This window comes from Vanacampus margaritifer, chromosome 9, assembly GCF_051991255.1.
Source record: "Vanacampus margaritifer isolate UIUO_Vmar chromosome 9, RoL_Vmar_1.0, whole genome shotgun sequence".
NCBI lineage: Eukaryota > Metazoa > Chordata > Actinopteri > Syngnathiformes > Syngnathidae > Vanacampus > Vanacampus margaritifer.
The window spans coordinates 13,804,658-13,831,246 of record NC_135440.1 but is presented as its reverse complement, the minus strand read 5'-3'; the positions used below and the strand labels follow the sequence as shown (position 1 = coordinate 13,831,246).

The following is a 26,589-nucleotide window of genomic DNA, read 5'->3' as shown; positions in this document are numbered from 1 at the left end:
TGACCAATCACAGGTCACCTGCTTTCTGAAGCTGAGCTGTGATTGGTTGTTATCTGAGACCTAAGCAACTGTGACAGCAGGTGGCAAAATGACCACCCTCCTGAGAAAATGGCCGCCTTCTGATATTGATAAAACTGCTGGATTTTGCTGCTTAACATATTCCACTAACACAATATTAACCAGAATACCATATTTAGACTACTGGGGCTGGATAGGACATATTGTCAAGAAATTGATTTTGGGTTGACTTCTACTTTGAAATATAAGCAGATCTTCTTCTAAGTCACATCATGACAAACATCGCCTTAAACAAATACTGCACAAACAATACGAAGACGACTTATAAACCTAAATCTCAACCTGAAAAGAAAATATCAATTTTGAGCCCAATTAACCATGATTTTCCCTTTTTTGCACTGACGCTCTCTAGTCTCTCATACGCATCTCTGCACTGGAAGTTGAATATGGCACATCATGGCAAAGAACTCTTTGAGGTCTTGTCTATCAGTGTCCCACGATTGTACACTGTGTCTCTCCTTAACAAGGATAAACTGTATAGAAATCTAATAGATGTATTGTCCTGAGGCATTTGTGCTATCCTATAATTCTAACTATTAACTATATGAACAGTAACCTTTTGCTTTAGGTAAGCTATCCTTATTGGACCCCTCGGGTTTATTTTTTGTCCCCTGGAAAGGACTCAGCACCAGGCAGGGAAACCCTGCAATAAATAATACTTACCGGTAGTACTCATGTAACTCTTTGCATCTATCAAATTACATGGTCTCTCAAAACCACCGACCACCACAGGGAAACCTTTGCTTAAAAATAAATAAATAAATAAATATATATATATATTTTAGAGAAAAGATTATTTAAAAATTAGGGGCATCAGGCGATTAAAATTTCTAATCGTAATTAATCGCATGACTTCACTAGTTAACTCACAATTAATCGCAGATTTTATATCTATTCTAAATGTACAAAAAAAATCTAGGTTTTCATACTCTTGTTAACAATTTTTTTTTTTCAACTAATAGAAATAGTTCAAATGAATTTTTGACGTATATAGCCGTCAATGGCAGTAAATGAGTTAATGGCAATATATGACACTCTGTTGGGCTCACAAAATTGTAAATCTGACTCTGATGCTAGTGCCTAGTAAATTAATGATTGGATCAAAAGAAAGGGAAGAAGTCTAAACTATAGCACTTTTCTTTGAGGTCACAAGTGTGCTAGAGTCACCTTTGTTTGTTTATCACCCTGATTTAAAATTGGTGCCGGTAAATGGTGAAATTAGACTTTGTTCCTCCCAGCTGTGTTGTTGCAGCAATTACCACATTGTAATTCACAATTTGTTGACATTGGATAAAATATTGACCAATTGAAACACTAAACAAGTATCAGAACAAACCAATGTGTAGCTTTGATTGACCTTGAGTAGCACGAGCATGCAGTGGAGGAGAACACACCTGTGAGAGGAATGCACTGGGGGTGAGTCACAATTCTTGAGTGGTAATGTTCATGTTCTGTTCATATTTTGAATACACATATTAAAATCTCCGCTAATTGTAGTAAGCCCAGGATTCTGATTTATGTCATCTTTACATTTTTGACGTATTGATGTGGAAACAGAGAAATATTGTAAAGTTTGATAAATGTCTTGTGTTCGCATTTTTGTGCCTGGTCTTGTATTTGCCAAAAATAATTCCGCTGGTTAATTTTAATGCTTGTCGCCAAGTTGGGGCGGATGTGACGTAGAGTAGAGTAGAGTAGAGTAGAGTAGAGTAGATACCGTCGTTGTAAATGAGGCTTTACACATGCCTGTACAGCGCCTCCTTTGCGTCTCATCTGTTAGCAAACGGGCATCTCCCGTGTTGGATTTACGGACCATTGATCAATATTGATTCCGGAGAGATGTGAGAATAGCTCAGATTCGTCAAAAAAATGTTGCAGTGAATTGGAGGAGACTGCTGAGCGGAGACGGCTTTCAACGTGGTGACGTCACGGCTTCACTCTTTCCGGCAAGTATGGCTGCAAAAACTGCTGTCATGGCATCTTGACAAATTTGTGAGCTATAAGCTACAACCAGTGTAACAAAAACACGTTTGGATGCAATTTTAATTGACAAACCAAATTTCGGTCTTCTTTTTATAGTGACATTTCACAGACAAAAATGCACTCTTTACGTATAGGATTTTTTTTAACGTTTTTTTTTAGGGGAGGGGCCAGCTAGCCGCTAATACTGGTGGTAATTACAGATGGCTAATTTAATGGCATATATGACAATCTGATTTATACATTTGTAAATCTGACTCTGATGTCAGTGCCAATCGCCAGGTGAACATAAGAACAGCCAAAAGGTAAAAGCAACCCATCTTGGAAGAGCTTAATAAAGCATTCAACACAAACACAACCTTGGCAGAGGTGGCAAACCAACAGGCTTGAGCAGTTTATGTGTCAAATGAAGCCCGTGGCCTTCATACATCGGTGTGAGAGAGACCGCACCCTGCACCCAGCGTGTCCTTTGGGCTATTCAAAAATCACAAGACTGCCAGCTGAGGTTTGACCTACAGGATCTCAGCTCATATTTCCTGAGAACATTGCAGCAACCGTGTTTAAGCCAACTACGCTGCGCTGTTTGCGGCATCAACGCACATGGCACTCTCGCAGTGGATCAAATTAACAAAAGTCATACGTACGTTCAGTTCTGACTTGGTACGTGGCAGATCAGTCATCTCGATATTGATCGCAGATTACTGGAAATCACACCCCAGTAAGACAGCATGTGATTGGTTGAGTTGGTAGAACTGTCCAGTGAGTTCTGACCTGTTTACCTGTTTTGAAATTGTGTTCATGGTCTTAAAAATATCAGTACCCGAGGGCAGTCGCGTCATTGCTGCTGCAATCAAGATTGAGTGACTGATTTGTTTACAACTCCATGCCTGAAGAATGTCAACTTGAGTATGTCTTGTGTTACATTTTCTTTGTGACATCCACCCATTTTCTACCGCTTATGCTTTTCACAGTCGTGAGTAAACTGGAGCCAATCCCTTGAGACTTTGAGGCGGGGTATAGCCTAGACTCGTTGTCAGTCAAAAGCAGGGCACATACTGCACATACAGACAGGCAATCGTTCATATTAACTTTCACACCTGTGCAAAATCCCCGCGACCCTTGTGAGGAAAAGTGGTCAAGAAAATGGATGGATGGATGGACCTGTGCAAAATGTTCACTTCCATGAAACTCACATTAAAGGATCCAGATGTTTGGTTATGATTTAAATTGTATGCATGATCACTATGAAGGGTAAAATTTCTTATATCAGTAATGATCAGGGATTATTTGACTGAATTGGAGCGATCATTTATAAGCAATGATTCAGCCCTTTTCAATTAACTACAGAATAAATTCTGTATTTGTTGACATGTACAGTATTTGACTGCTGATCTGAAATACATTTCTCTATCTCCAACTTTATTTGAGCTTTATCAGAGGTGCTTTAAAAGGTGCACTATACTATAATTGACTTTGGATCAGTCCATGGTGTTCTCAACCTCTGGCCCAAAGTCATCGGGGATAGGCACCCGATCACCCGAGATCCCCTCGAGAATGAATAATCGGTATAGAAAAGTAACGGGTTTACTTTAAATTGTGGAAGGTGTGTGCCACTGCTGACAACGTTTAACATGGCTTAGAATGTGACAGTTTAATTCTGAACACAAACACATTCACAGTTATGAGACTTTGTGCACAATTGTGCAACATTGTCTCAGCTGTTATACATTAAATATTTCTTTTTTTTTTACCTGAGTTGTACAGATTGTTGGTCACATTTAAGGACGACTGAGTTTTGATGATTTAGTCATATTTTTTAATATCACTAAAATCTTGCATTTGAACAGGGGTGTGTAGAGTTATATCCACTGTATCTGTGTCAAACACTCTAAAAACAGGAAGGAAAAAAAATCAACCCAACTTGGGACCAATCCACTAGTTGGGTCAATTTGACCCAACTTTAAAAATAGATAAATAAAATAAAATGTAATTGTTGTAAACAAAACAACACAGAAATTTGAGGTAAATTTACCCAAGTAGTGGTCCGTCTTTTTTTGACCGATAATTGCTTCCATCCTTCCACATTAAGGTGGCTCGTGAGGTGGAGCCTATTCCAGTTGACTTGGGTCAGAAGCACTGTTCACAAAGGGCACATACTGTATAAACAAACAACCATTCACACCTAAAGGCAATTCAGAGGATTTAATTAACCTCAAATACATGGTTTGGGAATGTGGGAGAAAACCTGAGAGAGAAAATTCAAGTAGAACATACAGGAGGGCCTGAGCTAAAATTTAAACCTACTATACTACTGTTCAGAAATTTGGGGAATATTATTGTTAAATTCCAGTGTAGTGACTGGAGTTCACTTACAGCTCATGTTCAAGATGAACATTGGCCAGTGATGCGCTGGCAGAAAAAAAATTGTCCTCCCACAACCTTAATTTTGAGCTGTCCACTTCCACACATTTAAAATGCAACCAATTGTGACCCAATCCAATGAAGCAACATGGTTATTTTTAACTAGAAGAGCAGTTTTTTTTAAGGTGTTCATCATGTGATAGATCAGTCACTTTAACCTCCACTCAAAGTGATTGATAGTGAAGAGAGGCCCCAGCTTGGTCTGCTTTAAACAGGCTGTGCCTGTGACAGTCTTGTGACTCTCTGGCCTGACATACTGTACATAACCTAACCAAGTAAACAAACAAAAAAGACCCACCACAATATACGTACATAAGTTTACAAATCTTATTTATTGATTTATTTTAGTCTGGAAAATGTTAGACATATATTTAATTTTTAACACAATAACATATGTACAGCAAAAAATAAAAAATAATGAGCTTAACTAAAAGATCTAAGACTTTTTGAACACTAAAGGCCAATTTGTGTTAATATTTTTCACAAATTTGTCTAAATCTTTTTGGGTGACCTGTCTTGAGATAATACACCCCCCTCACAGGTGTGGCATATCAAAATGCTGATTTCACCACACAGGGATGCACAATACGGCAACTTTAAGAATTTCAACTTCCAGGACGTGTACAACAACAACATGTACAACATGGAGCTGTGTGTTATCATGCTGCAACATGATGGTTGTGATCATGATCATGGGTGAGTAGCATAACAATGGGCCCTCCTAGTAACTCATCTTGGTATTTTTGTGCGCTTGTGTTTGTTGTCCATAACATACACCTGCCCGTGCCATAACATAAAATACTATATTTTCATTAATTTGATGTGAAAAGTGATCCTCTATTTTTTGTTTCCATGCAAACCACTGAGAAGTATACATGGTGATTTCTTCACAGTATTAAATTTTTTGAAACCCTGTTTTTGTGGGTTTTACAAGTTGAAAGTCCAACAAGGTTAAGAACTACTGCACTAGCAAAACACATCTGCAGCAATTTTCACACATTAATATGATTAAGAATCAGCATCTCCGGTTGAATATGGTGTGTTTTATTTATATTTTTCACATGTTGTTAGATATTGTTTTTTAATCTGCTGCAGATGACGTATGTGGCAAAGTTGCATACTATTACATCTTGTATAGTATCGATGTGTTCTATAATTGCGATGTGATCGTGGTGGTCACCTGGTTTTGACCTATACCTCTATCTACATTTCCCAAACAAAAATGACCAAAAATACTTGGATCTCCTACAGAGGGCGACTCTATGACTTACATATCATGATGGCAATAGGAACCCATTTCATATAGCATTTATTGAGCCCTGCACAGCTGTCCATAATGCCCATATGAGAAACCACCACTGGTGTTACTAAGAAGTGGATTAAGTCACTGAAGGTCCGTGTGGATCCCAAAACAGATGTCTTTTGAAGAGCTTTATAAAAATATCCACAGAAGAAGCAGTTCTGAACTATTACTTAGGTCTGTGAGAACAGCTTCAAGCAATAGTGTGGTCCACAAAAAAAAAAGAAAGAATACAAAGCAACTATTCTCTATTGAGAGAATGAGAGGAAAGAGATGGTTAATACCAATAAGTGCACTCAAAGGTTTGACTTGTCCAACCTGTTTGGTAGCTTTAAGGGCTGTCTATTTTTAGAAGGAGAAATAAGAAGAAAACCTGAGAAGGCACACCTCAGGGGAGACCTAGAGTTTTTTTGTTTGTTTTTTTCTTTGCAGATCAAAATTTATTATTCAGCAGCTTATTTTGGAGGAGGGAACCACGCTATAATTGTCACAAGTGCTCACCAAGTACCTGCACGTTGGAAGGGAAGGGAGGGAAGAAAGGGGTGAAGTGGATGGAGAGGAGGCGGCGAGGGGGGAGGAGTGAGGCTCTTCTCCCTCTAAGAGCATTAACTGTCGAGTGTTCTGGCGGTGACAGGGCTGTCAGGGTCAGATGGCTGCTCAGCCTGATTACACCGGCTCACCGTAGATCCTCGGCTACTACATACTACATACTGCCAAGCTAGCACGTTCTACTTGTGCGGCGCATTTCGCTTCTTTTGTCTGCGAGGCGGCGACGGCTCGGCGTCATCCGGAAAGCAGCTACAGGTGGTTGCACAAGACCGTCAAGACTACCTTCTCGTGGACGTTTGAAAGGAGAACCACGCGTGTTCCGTCTCTCCCGAGAGATGACACGGACCATCTGAAGAGGTAAGGGCAAACTCTCACGAGATTCTCTTTGTTGTTGTTGTTGTCACTGAAGTCCCGAGATGCGCGCTAACTTTGCAGGTTGTTGCCACCTAGAAGCTAGTGCGTCACACGTACCCTGCTAGTCTACATGTGGATATAAATACTGTACTGCTGTGTGTATTCGGTGTCAAAGAGGGGGTTACTAGCAGGCGAGCTGCAGCCTCTGCAATAGTAGTGTAACCGCGGCTTATCAGTTTGTGGAGCTTTCTTCTGAGGCAACAGATGTTTGGAGTACGCACACTTTACTTTGGTAGAAGTACAGATATCAAAAACACGGTGGTAAACAGAAGCACGGATTCATTCAACTCCATGACTTGGTAAAAGTAAAATAAAAAAAAACAACTGAAATGAAAAAGAGAATAAAAAAAGAAAAATATTTAAAAATATTTACCCCCCATCAAATAGACACAGAGGTTGGACTTAAACGTAAGTACATTTCATTTGATATGTATCTATACTTGAGTTTTTAAACACTTTTTTACTTTCACTCCTTTCACTCAGACATAGATATCTGTACTTTCTACTCTTAGTTTGCCAAAATAGTCAATAAGACCATTACTAAATCAATGCTTGCTACAGATTATGACACGAAAAAGATAAAGTAAATTGTGTTCAAGATCTTGATTGATGACATTTTGGAGTTTTTTAAGGTGTAAAGAAAAACAGAGATAGGAGTGACATGGAAGAAAGTGAACCAAGGAACCATTAACAGCCACAGCGTCAGACGGGAGAAGCAAGATGCCCATGCATGGGGTTTTAACAGAACTGTTTGATATTGTCACAATCACTAGCACTTATATAATTTAAAGGAATACATTTTATGGGTATTGTGTATATAATTGGCAGTGAAAAAAAAAAAAACATTTTTAGTATTGTACCTCAAGTACAATTTTTAAAGTATATACTTTCTGACCGTTTCACCCAGTTTTTAATTATTATTATTTTTACTACAAATACCTGTAATTTTGCTTAATTCAATAGGCCTACAGTACTTGTTTTGAGAGCTTGGCACAAAAAAACCTCCACTCTAAACACAAAATAGTTTCCCCCGATTATTAACTTTCACAGTGGTCGTACCAGCAGGAGAAGAAAAAAGCTAGCAGTACGGTAGTTAGCATTGACTCGGGCCTTTATGCCCTTAAAACAACATAGCTTTGTTCATACATTACTTTTTTGGGGGGATTAGTTAATGATATCAAAATATTCTAGAAGTCGTCAACATCAAAGGGTCCCTCTGAATCTGAAAGATCATGGATGGGGAATATATTGTTTCTCTGAATCGGTTGCTCCATCATGCTCCCTGGTTCATGTTACATCTTTAATGTTACATAGATCTCAATCAGAATCAACTGGTGTTGACTTTACCTCTCTCTGTCTTTTTTACTTTGTATCATATGTATCATTAAAAAAAAGTATATTTTTACAAAGTAATGAGGAGAAAGTACAGATATCTGTTTTAAAATGCAGGGATGAAAGGTAAAACAATCACCTGAAAAATATTCAGGTACAGATGCCTGCAAAATCTACTGAAATACAGTATAAGCAAAATATAAGGATGCATAACCTCATCAGGCATTTCACACATCTTTTTTTCACATCGTGACTTGGGACAGGTGGAGCGCAAGACCCTGTCTCTTTTAGGTGTTAACTGGGTGTCATTTGTATGGCAAGTACAACACTGTAACAGGATTGATCCACTTTGAAGTTTCGACCAGACTGCCTCACGGGGGTCTACCCCACTCAAACCATAGTAAGCTGCATGTTATTCTGCGATCAGTTGTGTAGTTCTGTAGGAAGTTAGGCCAGTGGATCACCATGCGTGCTGCGGCAAATTTCACTCAAACGGGTGCAAAATATTTTTTAAATTAATTACAAATTACTTATCTTTGTTTATCTATCTATGTCAGTGACATATAGCGACAAGCAGAACAATTACATATGTTTCTACTAGATGACAGAAAGTACAGTTAAATAATGTGTCATTTTTTTAATATAACTATATCTATATTTTTGTGAGAGGTTTCCAGTGAGGTTTTTGTCTTTTAATACGTTTGCCTTGGCTCACTAAATCTTGGAAAACATTGAATTAGGCAGCCCAGCATGGCCCTGTGTGGTAACACTATGATCCATTTTTAATGTTGTTGGGTTTTGATCCAGTTTATGACAGGAAAAATAAGCAGAGAAAGTGCTTGTTCCAGTTTCTCCAACTGTATCCAATATAATATTAGTATTAGTTCTACCGAGGTATTGTCATTGTCTGGACTTGTTTTTTTGTGTGTTAACTAGGTCAACAGATATTGTATCAAGATAAAAGACGAAGTTATCTGGATATTTATTTATCGAGGCTGTTTCTCAACAGTCTATTTGTTCAATAGTGAGTTAGTGATGTTTTGTGTGATCGGTGTCGGCAATGGATTAATTTTTTTATTTTTTATTATTATTATTTATATAAGGCTAGGCAGTATTTAACCGTCACAAAATTAGGGAAACTTGCTCAATTGAATAGGTTTTAATATGGTTTGTATAAAAGTTATGTCATTAAAAAGATAATAATGTTAAGTTTTGACATGCTCAGGGAGGTACGGATTGATCATATATTCATTATTGTGATTGTACTGCATCAAATTTAAAGCTGAACACAGTAAAGAAAACATTAGAAACGTCTTGGAATGATGCAGGGGTTTGCATAGTACAAACACAGTCGTCAGAATTTTTTTTTACTGATTACAAGAGGTATGTTTCATATTCAAATGTCTGAAATGAAATTAAAAATAAAATTTGAGAATTATTATTTGTGTTTTTTGATACACATCTTGATTACTACTACTATTACACTGTGTGTGTTCCATGACCAGTCCCTCATTTTCTGTGAGTGTAAAATACTAAAATGCAAAATAATCTGCAACCCATCACAGGATAATAACTAAATATAGATCGTCAACAACCTAGAATAGACTACGGTGTTGTGGAACAGTCAGTGAGTGAGTAATTTGCCATGTGACAGGGTACTTGTGTGTGTGTTTGTGTACTGTGTGTGTGTGTGTGTGTTGCCAGAGGTGATCACAGATTACCCAGATTACCCTTTCGTCTTTCCCTGGCTGTTTGTCTGAGTCTTTGCGCACGTGGGTCCGAGAAGGGATTTACATTCAATCACATTCCCACACTTTTAGCGGGTTAAAAATGCATTCTAAATGAATTTGTCTACTATGACTGTAGCCTTTAGTGAAAACATTTTGTATGTGGGGAAAAAGATTGAGAAAAATTCTGCAGTTATGCTTTATTTTTGTCTTCACAGAAGCACTGGTTGATGGCGTTTGTGCGACAAAGTGGTGACTACTGCCACGCTCAACACATGTAGACCCAACCGATGATGTACTTGTACCATGCAGTTGCGGGACCCTGAAGTCTGAACAAACAAATTGTGCCTGGCCAAACAAGCCATCTGATGGGGTAACAAGTGGAGCCTCAAGATTGAAGTGTAGAAGGACTGGAAGACCTTAAATTGCACCGCATAGAGGATTGAAGAGAAGAACCGATATCAGTTTTGTGGTATTAAAACACAGAGCTGACATATTTTTGCCTCCTGGGCTACGCTAAACTGATGGGGTAAACTATTTCCCTCCATTTGGAAATATTATTTCTTAAATTTCAACATTTACATCCATCCACCCACTCATCCATCCAGTGAAGACTTCAGCAGCTATACAGCTGAAACTCAAGGTGAGAGATTTCATCAATTTTAGGTGACCAGATGTATTTAATTTTTTTCCACTGTGCTATATTATTGAATTCCACTATAGTTGAAAATGAAGTGAATTGGTTGTTTCTCATTGCAGATTTCAATGTCATCCATCTACTGTATTTGTCAGCACTCTAAAATAGTTGCTGGACACGTTGGGGCATGCATGGCATCCTTCATTACGGAATTTAAAATTCCATTCCAAACTGTAAACCCGCTGCTGATACCTCAGTGTGTCTTATTTGCATACAAAAGTATGACACTCTACAAGGAAAGACACGAATGAAGACTCAAATGAATTTGTCACACATTCTTAAAATCAGGGGTGTCAGAACTGGCCCATCACTGGTTCCAATCTGGCCGGTGAGGACAGAACACAAACTGCAGTTTTGCAGCAGTTTTGTCCACTGGATAGCGCACTGAAAACGGCTGTTATTCAGCATTTAAAGCAAAAATTTTGCGCTTATTTTTGTTAAGAAATTTCAGATTATTATGCAATAAGAAAATGATAAATCAATGTACTTGCACCAAAAAATAAATAAAAAAATTCGAGAAAGAAATATGTTGACCTGTCATTATTTATTGATAATTAGACCACGGCACAGAAATAATGGTCCGGCACACAAATTTTGGTAAAAGTAGCCCCTGAATTAAAATGAGTCTGACATTCCTGTTTCATGTGTTTAGAATTGAGGTGTAGTACATTGTTGTTTAAAGCATAAATGTAGTTACGTTATTGGGAATAATCAGTAAAGAAAACAAAATCCTATGACAGCTGATGATGCGTTGATGAAAATATCTGAGGCTGCACAAACATTCTTTGTTACAGTAAACTTTGGTCCAGGATCTAATTAGAGATTATTTGCCGGTAAAACCAAACTATACATACACATTAGGATGAGTCTTGTGCTATAGCTTCAGCTTTACTTTAATGTTCGGATGTTTATTTACAATATGGTGTGTTTGAAAATCCAAACAGCAGACTGAAATAAATGTAAATCAGAAAAATTCCAAGATTTGTGTCACAAAAGATAAATATTAAATCTAAATGACAAGTTTTCCCCTTCATAGTAAATCATGCTGGAGTCTAATGCATTTCCCAGCATTCTCTGCCATGCATTCATGCACTGCTGGAAGGATTCTTCTGGGATCCTCCTCAGCCCTGTCATCACGGCCATCTTGTTTGCATCCACGTCTTTAAAACGGGTCCCCTTGATGGCCCATAGGACTTAGAAAAAGAGGGCGGGGAAATGAGTTCTGCACCGATGTCATGTTTACTCATCTGGCCCACATTGATTGGAAAAAAAACAATAGTTTGTAGTTTGGGTTTGAAATATCTCGTGACACCAGTCCTGGAATTTTTTGGACACTTCAATGTCTAATATCTCACTTCTAAAATGTATAGGTTAGAAGTCTTCCCTGGTCAATTGTGGGTCAAAAGTCAAACTGGTCAACATGAACCGTCCAGCTCCAGTGGAACTGTCCCACAACCACATGCGATTTCTTATCACACATAACCCAACTGACAGCACACTCGGCTCCTTCACAGAGGTAAGATTCAAGGTGCCAAATAATACTCTTACTGCTAAACTAAACCAACAAAACACAATTGATGTACTGTTTGTGTTGCAGGACTTGAAGCGATTCGGGGTCACAACAGTGGTTCGAGTTTGTGACATCACGTATGACAAAACACCACTGGAGAAAGATGGCATTACTGTGGTGGTGAGGACGTACCGTATACACACATACACTAGTTGCAATATTTTGGGTTCATCCTAAAATGAGCTGTTCATGAGCAGTGTACATCTCACTTTCACAGACAGGTGGCAGCACTCCCTCTCTTAGTCATACCACACTGCTGTCATCATAAAAAAAATAAAAAATAAAAACAAGCTAAAATGTCCACACAAGAACAAAAGTCATCACAACAAAGTTGTAACTATTCTATGGATGTGAAATGAATAAACACACACATACAGTACATGATGGTTTCTTAACTGCTTCTCATTTAGGATTGGCCATTTGATGATGGTGCCCCGCCCCCAAATGTACTAGTTGATGATTGGTTGAGTTTACTGAAGAAGAAGTTTCAGGAGGAACCTGGATGCTGCGTGGCTGTTCACTGCGTGGCAGGCCTCGGAAGGTTAGCTAAACATCGAATGATGTTCATACATAATGCACACACAGGATTTACATTACATCAGATTTGTTACTGATTTAATGAAACAAATGTAAATATAGGTCTGACAAAAATGGTCATAGTCATCTCGCAGACGTACTGTACCTGTTTTCATGTCTACATATGTCCACGCAGGGCTCCTGTGCTGGTCGCGCTGGCTTTGATAGAGAGTGGAATGAAGTATGAAGACGCTATTCAACTCATCCGACAGTTAGTATACGCCAACCTTATTTTTTTATGAACTAAATATGTATTATTGGGGAAACTAAATAGGATGCATGTAAATACTGTGATAGGGGAACACAACCTCAAATCTGTAGTCAGAATATGGAGGCTACTTTGTGCTCATGCATTTTGTGAATGTAAGAAAATTACTAACAACAAAAAATGAAATTCATCTTTTATTTTACTAATTAAATATGTGCAATATTCAAAATCTTTCAAAAGGACGTACACAACTGGATTTGTCCTTCTTTTTTTTCTTTTTTTTTTTAAATCACTTAATTCTTGTCTTTTACTGTGTTGAAGGAAGCGTCGTGGAGCCATCAACAGTAAACAACTAACTTACCTGGAGAAGTATCGATCCAAGCAACGACTCCGCTTTAAAGACTCTCACAGCCACAAGAACAAGAAGTGTAACATTATGTGAACACACACAAAAACAAAGTCAGTCACACATTGGGACAAAAGAAAAGGAAAGACTGCTACACCCTATAGAGGCCTTCCCTAGGAAATAATGCTTTCTGTTACCCTCCTTTCATTACAATCTACCGTTTTCCCCCTTTGTAGTAATGCTGGGTCTTTAAAGAATATTATTGCTTCAGTAGCTAGACCGGTGATGAGGGAATGGAAAAAGTGGGCAAGTCTGATTGTTGAGGCTTGTTGAAGTTGCTTAGTAACAGATAAGACAGTTCATGGAAGACAGGCGGGTTAATCTTGCAGCATGTGACCACTAATATATTGGGACATTTAGGGTTGTTGTTGTTTTTTGTACAGATATTCCATATAATTTATTGACATATAATTACTGATTCTTGGATGCCCCAAACTTGTCTTTCTTGAATCAATTCAAGTAAAAAATCAAAATAAAAAAAAGACTGGAAGGGCTCGTCTTGCCAGATGTATTTTGCATGAAAATCTTAATGCTGTAAGCATGTTGGTACCCATAAAGCCTTCTTTTTGGTTTTCACAACCAATGTTGGAAGGTTTACATTTCAGAGTGTGCATTTTGTTATCCATCTACAACTGATTGGGGTTATAGAGAAGGTTTTTGAATAAACAGTATGACAACAATACCATTCATGTGCACGCGTGGGTGAAAAAATGCTGGTACCCCTCTGTTATTGAAGGAAAATAATGAAATAAAAGAAAATAGTCAACACAGGTGAGGATCATTATCAGGCTTTACCAGAGGTTGCTGATGAGATGATCATTTCAATCACCTGTGCTGGAGGAGGGAGACAAAACATGCAGGACTGCGGCTCTTGAGGACCAGGATTGCTTACCCCCTGAAATAGGCTGACAGACGGCTTAAAAGGTTGAGGACACCTGTGATGCTAATTAGAGGACACACCTTGGTTGAATGTTTCCCTACGGTCAAATTATTTTCAATCTTTTCTTGAAGCACCATAATTTGTGTCCAGGCCGTTTTCCATGATTCTTCTTTTTTAATTCTGTTGTTTTTATGATTATTATTTTATGTATTATTTTCTTTCATTAACAGAGGGTTGCAAAAAAATTGTCCATGTGTGTTTGTGGAAATGATCAAAAACGTCTGAAAGGTGTGGACTACATGTAAATATAAAAGAATATATGTTGAGTCCATGTATCGTGTCATTTTTTTTCTTCCACAAATCTTGAATTGTAAACGGCTTCTGCTGGAAATATTCCAATGCAATTTAATACAATAGCAGGAGTAGTGCACAGACAACTCTCAAGGCAAAAAAAATATTTGCTTGAAACACAATCTAATAATTTCATTCAAGTCATGTAACAGAAGTGCACATTACAAACACAAATGGGACATTTTTCACTAAGTTAATGTTAATACTTGAAGACGGTTTAAGGTATTGGCCTGTGTTACTCTGGGTCAGGGAATTGGTAGACCTACAGAGAGAGAAAATGTTTCATACTTCAAATCTTTATCATGTTAATTGTTTTGTTTTGAATATAAATTACACATCTTAATTGAAATACACTGACAGCAGTCAGACTGAGCCTCGTAGTTTTAACTTTAAACTTAAGTAAAGCACAGTAGAGCTACTGTAGAGGTTTCTTTGACCTTTGTCTTCTCCACAAAGAAAAGCAGATAGTCTTTTTTATTTTAAATTTGTGGAGGTGATTCATAAATTTTGAACACACAGCATGAACGGAACCTCTTTATGTTGAATTGGTTCATTCTTACTAATTAAAGTTTTAATGCTTATCATATGCAAGATTATGGGATGAGCATTTTGCAGGTATGGTCAGTTCTAAATTGACAACTGTCCGCCATTCATCATCTAATCTTATCCAAGCTGATACTCTGAATTAACAAATGACATTGAGGAACTGTCATGTAGCAGTTGTGAGCAAAATACACAAATAGTTATCAATTCCCTGTCCCTAATTTGTTCCTATGATCTGTGATGTAATTATTTATTATTACAATATTTTTAATACACTGTAGGCCTACAGCGTATTGAAATATTGCAATTGCAACAATGAAAAATTGTATCAGTCAAATGAGACATAGAAAATATTAACTCGTTCACAATGCCATTATTTATTTATATTTACAACTTAACATTTTGAACATACTATTGGGATTTCTTATGAAAACGTTTGTTTGTGGGGCTGAACTCGACTCAAAAAGATTTTGGGCTCCAACTGCAGTGTAGTCCTCCTCCAACATGGAGACGCTATAGGTTGTACTAGCAACAAACCCTATCCCCTTCCGCTTGATAGGAGGACATGTTTCACACATTCGTCAGAAATCGGACATTAAAAAATATTTTGGGAATAATACCCACTTTGTTTGTGCGCTTTAAGAGTTAATAAATTTAATTTAATATTTTCTTCGATGCGAAAAACAATGGACGGGCAACTAACAGGTATGAATTTACGTTAGCTTTACGTCGAATATGTTAGTCGGTGCTTAATGTTAGGCCGAGTAGCCATAAACAAATGTGTGTTAATCAGTGGTCGCGGTTGATCGAAAGTGTTTTCGGTGCACGCGAATATTTCCCAGGACTTCTCCCCCCCCCCCCCCCCCATCTTGTACCCGTTTAATGCTGTTGTAGTTCATAAAGTTCACAATTTTTGAGACACCGTCGTCGTGCGGTGGCGCGTGATAGCTATTACAGTATTATTTTATGGCAAAGGAGATCATTCCGCCTTTTGCAAACGAATTTTTCTTTTCCCCTTTTGTTCAATACCGACCACGTATTTTGCAAAAATCACAAGAAGGTTAAATTGACGTCTCAGTAATTATCACGGCTTAAAGTGGTTGATTGCTCAAGTTGAAAGATACAGCAATGCTTATGAGCCCACTGTATGGATGGAGGAAGACCACTTGGTGTTCAAAAGCACAAAAAGCGTCACACTGAAACATTTAAACGATGTCCATAAAATCTACATGGAGCGCAACCATTATAGTCTCCAATTTACCTGCAACCCTATAAGGACCAGTGGTAAAAGGCAATGAATGAAAAGTCAATTCTACATGTATCTGTCTTAAATCCCATTCTTCTGCCTCTCCAGCCGGTTCTGTGTTTATGTGTCGACTCTGCAACCAGTTCTCTCCCAGTCACTCAGTGCTACTAGACCATTGCTCCAAGATGCACCCGCTGCAAGAGCCTTATGATGACATCATTGTGGCACTGAAACCTTTGGCAGGAGTGCCCTTGGAGAACTTAGCAGGTTATCTGGACTTCCTCATTCACAACCAGTAAACAGTGACTGTTTCCACAACAAATATTAAATATTATCCCAACTAAACTGCCTTTTAGGTTTAATGTGAAAACTATGATTAAAAGAGCAAACAAAAGGTATGACAAAATATTTATATTGTAGTATTCGTTGCTAAGCAATGTTTTTGGTTGAGCTTAGGAGTGTTTTAGTGACTTTGTCTGGGCGTAATTTACTAAAGTCAAATGCTCAAACCTGTTTCAAAAGTTACTTTTATTAATTTGAAATTACAGGATATCACACCCTGGCCAAATCTTCTGCCAAAGCAAGGGAGTAATGCAAATCCCTTGTCTGTGTTGTACACGTTCTTGGCAATGAATGCTATTTGGATTTTCTTATGACTGGAGCTAAAAGAAGAGTTGGAGATTTAATGAAAAATATTATACTATATAATAATATATGTTAAAAGAATTATCTTTAACTTAAATTTGACCATGAATAATAGTTTTGGGCTTAATTGTGTGTATTCTGCACAGAGAGTTCAGCAAAGCGAAAACGAGGACGACCAAAAGGCTCCACCAACAAAATGCTCACTGATCGACGGGATGGCAGAGAAGCCTCCACGCAGTCTCCAGTAGACAAAGTCCAAAGACAAGAGGGGCAGAAAGAGGAAATAGACAAAGAGGGTAACACACCAAATGGCAAGTTGGATATTATGGATATAAAGTAATCTGCTGCTCTCCAAAATGTAGGCCAATTCCAGTCATTTCATCCTTCTGATAGGTGATGACAAGATATCTTCGCTGAAATGCAACGACTGCCATCGTTTGTTCAGCAACACACGGCAGATCGTCAAACACATCTGCCTGAAAGCACAGTATGAGGAAGTGGAAGACGAAGATGATGACACTGGTAAGAAAAAACAAACATGAAAAGCGTCATGTGAAATTTGAATAACGTCTCATGTAAAATCAGCATTCAGTGACAGGTGGCCAAAACAACAAAAAAACAACAACAACAATAGAACAGAGAACTATTCTATTAATGTACGGAAAAAATATGTTTGCAAAATGAAGGCACACTTGTAATTTGCATATCTTTCAGGAAGCAATTGCAGAGGTCCTGAGGATTCAGAAAATTTGGATCCTCTTGGATCAGATAAACAAAATCAACAAACCGCTAAAACATCAGGGATAAAGAGAAGAAAGGGTAAACAAACACCCCTTCAGAAGCAGTATTTTCAAAATTACATTTGTGTTAATTATTGTCTCGTCTGTGTGTAGGAATGGGGAATTTTCCACAAAACAAGAAACATCGAATGCTTTCTGAAGGGGAAAGTCTAACCTCCAAAGACGATAGACTAACAACAGGAAGCAAAAAAAGTGTCTTCAATGTTGTTCTTACTGAAGAAGAGTCACTCCCAGGTCAGTCTTGTGTTCTGAATCACTGTTTTATTTAACGCAACATACAACACACTTTTAATTTTGTAAACGCTCAATACCACAGGCGTCATTAAAATGACTCCAGTCGAGAACATTCCTTCAGATTCGGAGCATGTAAACGTTCTGGATGAGTCTCAGGTGAGTCTAATTATGTACTGTGACATATGTAAAGTCAAGTAACCTAACCTGAACTCGGTGATTCAAATTCCAAACAAGAAAAAAACTAAACCTGCAGTGTGTCATGATGGAAATATTGTTTTATTTGTAAAGCTTAAAAATGTATACCATCATATTTGATTCATTCATATAGTTGTGCTTCATGTTTATAAATATGTGATTTATTTTATTTTATTGGTGACATCCAGGACACAGCAGTCTCTCAGAGTGAGCCAGCAGACATTGCAAGTCAGCTTGCAGCCAATGTTGAAGACCCCAAAACAGAGCAGGACCCAAGGTACCCAATTTCACAATGTATTTATTATCAACATAAGAGAACTGGCAGTAATTAGGATACATGCTCAGGTGTAGTTTTCTTTTATTTTGATTTTGACATTTTCTGCTCTTCTCCAACTGTAGTTTTGACAATACAGAAATGACACCAGCAAAAGGCTTCCAGGAATATTCCATCATGCAAGATGTTCCCAAGTACTGTCAATTTGTTTTTGCATGTATTATTATATTTTAACAAAAATAGTCGCATACAAATCCATTTCTCGTTTGACACAACAGTTGGTCAGCACGATAATATTAGTTTCTCTCTCCTCAGTTTACTTCCGAGCCAACTGAAAGTCTTTGGCTGCGAGTTCTGCAATAAAATCTTTAAGTTTCGACACTCGCTGACGTCCCACCTCAGGACGCACACCCAAGAGAAACCGTTCAAGTGTCCACATTGTGACTATGCGTCTGCCATCAAGGGTAAATCCATCCTTATTTTTCAAAATAAAATGTTTCCTCTACTATCTATTTTACAGAAAATGTGCAAAATTCATTAAAGCAAACAATTCAAGATTTAATATTTTTCCTTTTCTTTACTATTAATTATTTGGTAAATACTTTTTCGTCTTAAGCCAACCTGACTGTTCACCAAAGGAAGCACACTGGAGAGAAATTCAATTGCCAACAGTGTGCCTTCAAATGCCTCAACCCGGGACACCTCAAGGTCAATTATCTTTCAGGTGTTTTACTACGCACTATATTACTATACATATGTACAAGTGCAACTTTTTCTATTTGATTGTCCTTTAGGTCCACATTGAACGTGTTCATTTAAAGGTGAAGCAGCATTGCAGCTTCTGTCAAAAGAAGTACTCAGATGTGAAGAACTTGATCAAACATATAGAAAAAAGTCATAACCTGAGTGACCCGCTCGTCTACAAGAGCTACCAACAACTGAGGTTTTTATACGCCATGTAAATATTTTACATCATTTAGTAATGAAATCCACAGCTAACCTGCTTAATGCGTTTGTCCAGGATGAAGACGCGTCAATGTCTCAGACAACTCCTCTACCACTGTCCCACCTGCAACCGCTGCTTTAAGAACCAGGTGGAGCGCGAGCGCCACGTGCTGGTCCACGGGCCTCAGCGGCCTTTCACCTGCTTGCTCTGTGACCACGCCAGAACCAGCATGGCCACCCTCGCCGCACATGTTAGGAAGCATCCTTTCCTGTATGTGTGCTGCACGTGCGACAGGAAGTTTGTCAGCAGTCACAGACTCAAGAGTCACCTCGCGGAGGATCACCCTGAGCTGGAGCAAGAGCAGGCATTCACAGAGTGCATTAAAAACAGCTTCTGCCTGATGAATGGTGGAGAAATCTTGTCGGTAGATGAAGAAAGAGAGGGCAAAGAGGGAAGGTTAAGCATGGAGGGAAGCTCAAAGCCGGGAGATGAGAGCAGCGAAGAGGTGATCAGAGCTGCTGAAGATGTTGAGGAGTGGAGGGACGGCGAGGGCGAGTCACAGAAAGCGGCAGCACTGCGAGATGCCGGGGAAGAAGGTGAAAATGCGGAAGCAGAGGAGACAAGTGAAGGATGTACTCAAAGTCTGGAAATCAAAACTGTCCCTGAGACACAGAAGGATGTGTGTGTTGAATCCCCGACGACGACGCACACGTGCAACTCTGTAGATACCGCATGTGCCATAAACACTCAAGTGACCAATGTTAACCCACACAATCATTTGCCTGCAACACCTTCAGATGAAAACACCCAAACTACTCAATCAGAAAAGGTAAATCAGTTCATGTTTCTATTACCTGTTTTTGTGCGACACTATTTTCTACATTATTTCATATAATAATAATAATAATAATAATAATAATAATAATAATAATAATAATAATAATAATAATAATAATAATAATAATAATAATGCATTATATTCAGAGGCACCTTTCTTGGCACTCAAGGACACCATACAATATTAACATAAATACATAATAAAAATAAACTAAAAAATAAACTAATACATTACATACAATACACTTTATCCACTGCATCTATGCTTATGACTTTCAGGACTTCCAACTAAGTGCGTTCCAGCAGGTGGTGTCATCACTTCCAAAGACTCTCCTTGATATGGAGACTTTCCAGCGGCTCAGGAAAATATATGGCGACCAGGAGTGTCAATACTGTGGTGAGATGAGGGAGTGACCTCTTGGTTTGATCCACACAACCATAATAAGATCTCATTACAATAGCAAATGGTCAAACTTCTACGGTACTTAACCCTAATATGGCTCAATTCCATACTGACAACTTAAAGATATAAATTGGAGTGGAGTAACATGCACTATTTTTCCCATTATATTACTTAATAGCATACACAATACAAGTCATCAGGAAGCAATGCAGTTCTACACCATTGCATACTACAATCGCAAAAATAAACAGTTACTGTAAAAAATCAATAAATAAACAACCTTCTGTTTTCATTTCATAACAGCAGCGCACTATGCAAAAGCCTGAAAAAGAGACACAGAGTAAGACAATTGTAAAATATTTTATTCAGTCACAAGAGTGGGGTCCAGTTTAGCTTCCTTATTGTCACATTCAATTTATATATTTTTTCTTCCAGATCAGATGACTGAAATGTTGATTCAAAAATCTGCATATGTGAAAGGAATAACTAGAGCTGTCAAACAATTATTAAAAAAAAAAATCAAATTAATCACATCTTAGAATTAGATTAATCGACTTAATTAAAAAAAACGAGATTAATCACTTAATTAAAAAGGCTTTTTATCAATATTTTTTGCCCGCCAAATTTAATGTTATGAGGACGTATTCAACATTTTTTGATTGACTGCACATTCTCATCCTCCTTTTTTTCTAATAAATTAATTACTTGCATAATTTTAAAATGGAAAAAAACTACCCCAGTAGTTTGACATAAACAAATATTTTGAATGTCATACGCAAACATTTATTTAATGCTTTACTTTAAAGGTTGTAGTTAATACTTATTGCTCAAACACAACCTGCACTACCTTTAACTTAACTATCCGGTGTCAAGCTAAAGGATCATCTGCGGTCAAAATTAATAGTGAGATTAATCTGCCTAAATACATGATTAATGCGATAATTTTTTTGTAATTAATCACTGAGTTTACACTTTAACTATGACATACAAATTATCTTCACTATTAATAATATTGAGATATTGCTGGCATTTTTGTTACTAATCACCTTTTAACTCATTCACTGCCAGTGACAGCTATTGACGTCAAAAATTCATTTGAACTATTTCTATTAGTTTAACATTTTTTCCACTTTTGTTAACAAGAGTATGAAAACCTAGAAATGTTATTTATTGTACATTTAGAACAGATAAAATTTATGATTAAACGTGAATTGAAGTCATGCGATTAATTACATTATTAATTAAAAAATGTAATCGCCTGACGCGATTTAAAAAAATAAATTATTAAAAATTAGGAGCGTCGGGCGATTACATTTTTTAATCGTAATTAATTGCATGACTTCACGAGTTAACTCATGATTAATCACACATTTTATATCTATTCTAAATGTACAATAACAAAATATAGGTTTTCATACTCTTGTTAACAAAAGTGGAAAAAAATGTTAAACTAATAGAAATAGTTCAAATGAATATATGACGTCTATAACCGTCAATGGCAGTGAATGATTTAATAACTGAAATATAGTCACACGTTTTTTTTTTTTACTAGCTTCTGATTTCATAGCTAGTTATCCATCAGTTTGATGTGTATATACAGTATAAGGCACTCATGCATTTGTATGGCTTAACAGTCTTAACGTCCCACCGAGGGACATCATGACTACGATCTTGCCTGTGGCAAAAATACGTTTGACATCCATGGCATACTCATCATCTACAACCATGCTTCTCGGTGAATTGTTCTAATGGTTGCATTTGCTTTTCTGTTCCCTGTAGGTAAACTGTTCTGGTACAAAGTCCATTATAACACCCATGTACGCACACACACCAAGGAGCACCTGCACCACTGCTCACAGTGCAACTACTCGTCCATTACCAAAAGCTCTTTAAAGAGGCACATGATTCAGAAGCACAGCGGCTTGCTCCTGCCGTGTTCTCGCCCGGGATGCAAATACACCACGCCTGACAAATACAAACTACAAGCCCATGAGAGGACTCATCAACAAGAGGTAACAAATCATCCGCCTGCATATTGCCAGTAGATCAAGTCTTCAGCGGAATCATTGTTTGTAAATTTGAGATATTTAGAGTGTGCTTAAATAAGGACACAACTGAATATAAATTCATTGAGGCTATTTAAATTGTTTTGGAGCACTAATCCAACTGAAGCCTCTTTTTCCATTTTAGAATTTTAATTCTAATTTAATTTCCTGGTATCTTTTGATTTAATATCGCTAATTTTTGCTTTGATTGCAGGGAAAGAGTGGACCCTGTCCCGTCTGCCATCAAAGCTATCCAGTGCACAGACTTAAACGACACATCCAGATGTCCCACCCTGGTAAAAGACACGCAAATAAGTCAACATACTGTACGGAGGCCGAACCCATTCACGGGTTAAAGTCAAAAGAAACATTTACAGTAGTAAAATGTCTACTCTAATTTGAATTAATTTAGGTATTCACTACGACTTGCCAAAGCTTTTCTAATTACACTACTCAATGTGTCCACATTATCACTGGATAACACTTCAGTGGTCCATTATAAATATTGGACTTTTTTTTCTCCAGAAAAAAAATATAATATTGGACTTTTTTAATATTGTACTTATTGGACTTTTTTAATATTACACTTATTGGACTTTTTTTAATATTATAAATATTGGACTTTTTTTTCTCCGGAAAAAATAATAATTAAAAAAATAATAATAATAATAAATAAATAAATATTGGACTTTTGATTGTGTGTTGAACAGACAGTGCACCAGTTAAAGGACAGATGGTGAAGCGAGCAGAGAAGTGCCCATATTGTGACTCATACTACCTCAAAAACAGCAATGAATTTCAGCAGCACATCTGGGCCCACCAAGGTGTGATGTCTCGCTCTCTTTGACACAAATATGTCTGCACTGTTGACTCAAGTAAAGCACAAATCAAAGCAATAAAACAGAAAAATATCACTGTATTTTCTTGAAATTCTGCGTCTACATGATCAGTTTCTTCAAAGAGAGCTATTATTTCAATAATTCACAATGTGTACATTTGATTTGCAGGCGTGAAACCATTTGTCTGCAACATTTGTGACTATGCGAGCCGCAGCATTAGTAACTTGAAAAATCACATGAAGCGACATAACAAGGAAAAATGTCACATTTGTGACCTGTGCAATAAAAAGTTTAAATCCAAAATGTCGTTGAAGAGCCACAGACTGAGCCACACCAAAGACGGTACGTACGTTTCTCTTTAAGCAATGCGAATCCTTGCCTCACTTATTTTCTTTCACTTTATACTTTGTTTGTCAACATCCATTAAAAACTAGAATTGTTTTGCATTCTCAAGAATGTTTGATGAATGAGTCCCTCCCTTATTGATTTTTTTTTCATTTTTCTTTTTAAGGCAAGCAGTTCAAGTGCTCAGAGTGCGACTTCAGTTCACTTTTCAAGGCTCCTTTGGTTAGACACATGGAGCAGCATACAAGATTTAAGGTACGAATCGTTTGTCATCGCCAGTGCGAAGGATTACCAAAGCTCCACTGTTTTTACAAGCACGGCGTGCATTGATATTTACGTCTATTCACATAAACAGCAATACAGCAACCATGAGATTCTTGGAGAAAAAAAAGACGCCATTTAAAAAATATATCCACATTTATTGCAACTGTCATGCTATTTAATTAGTTTTCTCTAAAATACTGACTCGTGTACTTTACACCTTGCTTTTTTGTAGCCATTTCAATGCACTCACTGCCCCTACTCCTGCAACACATCCGGTTCCCTGAAACGACACTACAAGACAAAACACCCAGACCAGGATTATGAAAATGTCAGCGAAGGTCTCTCAGACGCAGTGTATTCCACACAACAAGGTTTGAATTTAAGCTTTTGACTTCTTTTTTTTAAATCATGGACTCTGCTTATTGCTCTACTTTTTAAGTGTACATGCTTAAACTATCACGACTCACAACGTTCACAAATTGCATCTTTGCTACTTTGTTTAATTTTTACACAATAAAAAAAAATCTTCTGAGAAGAAATGTATTGATTTTGTCTCTGTTCGCATTTAGGCATCAAGTGTCCTGAATGTAGATTTGTTTATCGCACCAAATGGGAGCTGAATCGACACATGAAGAAGCATGGTTCAAAAGAGGTGGAATGCAACTGGGAGGTACATGACAATGCTCATGCTGTTACAGTGTGATAGGAAGTAATTAAACTACAGTAGATCTAAAATATTTTAAATATAATTAATCGCGCGACTTCAATAGTTAACTCACGATTAATCGCACAATTTTTATCTGTTCAAAATGTACAATAAAATGTATTTTTTCTAACATTCATACTCCTAATGTAAAAGTGGAAAAAAATATTTAACTAATAGAAATATGGCTTCATCTTGTAGTTATTGATACAGTATTTTCATCATTCATAAAACTGAGTTAAAATGAAAAATATATACTGTACTGTAAAAAACGAGTGTGATATTGATTTGTTTTGGTGTCATATTTCTGCCACTAAATGGCACAATTGCATTTGTGAGACATTGATGACAGCTCAGTGCATTTTTCTTTTAATTTTAAGAGCTATCTAATCCTTAACATGAAGTAACTGTAATTCTGCATATTTTTAAAATTGTAAACCCCAGTTGGAGACTCCAGTCTCCACAAATATATGCATTATTATTAAATTAATTACTGATAAATTTCACGTCTGCTGCTTTGCGAATGGAATTCCCCCAGTACAGGCTTTCCGAGTAAGGAACTTTAAATTAAGTCAAAATCAACGCACTAATTTTGACACCCCTAAGTTAAACCATATGTTTTAAACAATTTCCAGCAACGTTAGCCTAATACCACACTGTTATTTTATCAGATGAGTAAACCAGGATTAATATTTTCAGTTAATGCTGTATCTGTTCTATGTGTGAATCCATATTCAGGTGGAAGAGACAGTCGAGAGCCAATATGTCCCTTTGGAGCAAGAAGAGGAGCTGCCAGAAGAACAAAACAATGGTAATAGTACTGTGTAAGCAAAATAACAATTCATTGACTGTTTTATTTATAATTGTGTGTGTACAGGAACTGATAATATTCTCCAGCGGATTGTTGAGTTAAGCTCGGAAACTCATGACGCCATTACGTCTATGGTTGCCATGGCTCCCGGCACTGTTGCTGTGGTTGAACAGGTAAACACCATTCTGTGTGACTCAGGGCGTCACGTCACAGCCCTGAAAAATATGATGTTGATTTAGAGTCGTGATGACATTTGCAGGTGGCGGATGAGGAGGAGGTCGGCGAGCACCAGCTGATGGTTGTGAACGCAGATGGGGATCTTTCCGGCGAACCGGTGATGGTGGTGGAGGAGGGACACGAACTGGAGACCTTGACAGTCCTCGCTCAAGATGACAACACTCAACACTTTATTGTTTATGTAGAGGAACAGACTGTGGAAATCAACTAGTAAATGTTAGCATTTCATAATAGATTATCAATATTCATAAGTTCATAACCAAATATTAGTCGATATTATACATACATAAAATAACAAAAAGCAGTGCAGTGTGAATTGTTCCACAGGCTAATAATTTATCATTAAATGTGCAGTACTTTAACGCAACAACTTTTACTTACACAACACATGAATAAAAACCCATCTTTCACTTGTTTGTGTGTCAAGTGGCTTAATTTACTAATTGAAGCGGGATTGGTGAATAAATGAGGATTTAGCTGTAAAAAGCAAATAGCCAACAGTTTATGCAGTACTTCACAATCTGCGTGACTTTGTCTGCTTGGGCATTTCATAAAGGTTATCACATTTTGTTTTTGTTTTTACAAGATAGAATATGCAAGTGCATCTCAATAAATTAGAAGGTAGTTCTGTATTTGAGTATTGATAGTTCAATTTTTGTTAGCTTTAAACTAATCTCGAAATTAAAAAAATAAAAACTTAACATATTACATTTAATGTAACATTCCTTAAAGT

General features: G+C 37.3%; 2 protein-coding genes across 4 annotated transcripts; both read left to right on the top strand.

Annotated features, from left to right (window-relative positions):
• The first annotated feature begins 6,344 nt into the window (after positions 1 to 6,344).
• On the top strand, positions 6,345 to 14,464 carry LOC144058210 (protein tyrosine phosphatase type IVA 3-like). Of its 3 annotated transcripts, XM_077576543.1 has the most exons (7): positions 6,345 to 6,685; positions 10,020 to 10,444; positions 11,869 to 12,014; positions 12,096 to 12,188; positions 12,479 to 12,609; positions 12,781 to 12,855; positions 13,174 to 14,464. In XM_077576543.1, the coding sequence occupies exons 3-7, from the start codon at positions 11,919 to 11,921 to the stop codon at positions 13,292 to 13,294; spliced, it is 516 nt and encodes a 171-aa protein (XP_077432669.1). In that variant the 5' UTR covers positions 6,345 to 6,685; positions 10,020 to 10,444; positions 11,869 to 11,918; the 3' UTR covers positions 13,295 to 14,464. The 3 variants fall into 3 exon arrangements, with proteins under 3 accessions (XP_077432669.1, XP_077432667.1, XP_077432668.1); XM_077576541.1 differs by having other exon boundaries at positions 11,869 to 12,188; XM_077576542.1 differs by lacking the exon at positions 10,020 to 10,444 and having other exon boundaries at positions 11,869 to 12,188.
• A 1,124-nt stretch (positions 14,465 to 15,588) lies between these two features.
• zfat (zinc finger and AT hook domain containing) lies at positions 15,589 to 26,270 on the top strand. The gene is made up of 24 exons (XM_077576876.1): positions 15,589 to 15,737; positions 16,387 to 16,545; positions 17,070 to 17,234; positions 17,317 to 17,445; positions 17,638 to 17,742; positions 17,817 to 17,957; positions 18,040 to 18,113; positions 18,341 to 18,429; positions 18,552 to 18,620; positions 18,742 to 18,890; positions 19,043 to 19,134; positions 19,221 to 19,369; positions 19,448 to 20,201; positions 20,489 to 20,606; positions 22,392 to 22,624; positions 22,872 to 22,953; positions 23,368 to 23,481; positions 23,665 to 23,838; positions 24,008 to 24,096; positions 24,338 to 24,476; positions 24,675 to 24,775; positions 25,547 to 25,619; positions 25,686 to 25,792; positions 25,879 to 26,270. The coding sequence occupies exons 1-24, from the start codon at positions 15,707 to 15,709 to the stop codon at positions 26,065 to 26,067; spliced, it is 3,525 nt and encodes a 1,174-aa protein (XP_077433002.1). The 5' UTR covers positions 15,589 to 15,706; the 3' UTR covers positions 26,068 to 26,270.
• The last annotated feature ends 319 nt before the right edge of the window (positions 26,271 to 26,589 follow it).

What these genes read in the sequence shown, in the direction of transcription:
- zfat (XM_077576876.1), top strand. Translation starts at nt 15,707, where the DNA reads ATGCGAAAAACAATGGACGGGCAACTAACAG. An exon ending in AAACTACTCAATCAGAAAAG is followed by an intron (nt 20,202 to 20,488) that starts GTAAATCAGTTC and finishes TATGACTTTCAG; the next exon opens with GACTTCCAACTAAGTGCGTT. An exon ending in GCACATCTGGGCCCACCAAG is followed by an intron (nt 23,482 to 23,664) that starts GTGTGATGTCTC and finishes TTTGATTTGCAG; the next exon opens with GCGTGAAACCATTTGTCTGC.
- LOC144058210 (XM_077576542.1), top strand. Translation starts at nt 11,919, where the DNA reads ATGAACCGTCCAGCTCCAGTGGAACTGTCCCACAACCACATGCGATTT. An exon ending in AAGATGGCATTACTGTGGTG is followed by an intron (nt 12,189 to 12,478) that starts GTGAGGACGTAC and finishes CTTCTCATTTAG; the next exon opens with GATTGGCCATTTGATGATGG. An exon ending in GCTATTCAACTCATCCGACA is followed by an intron (nt 12,856 to 13,173) that starts GTTAGTATACGC and finishes ACTGTGTTGAAG; the next exon opens with GAAGCGTCGTGGAGCCATCA.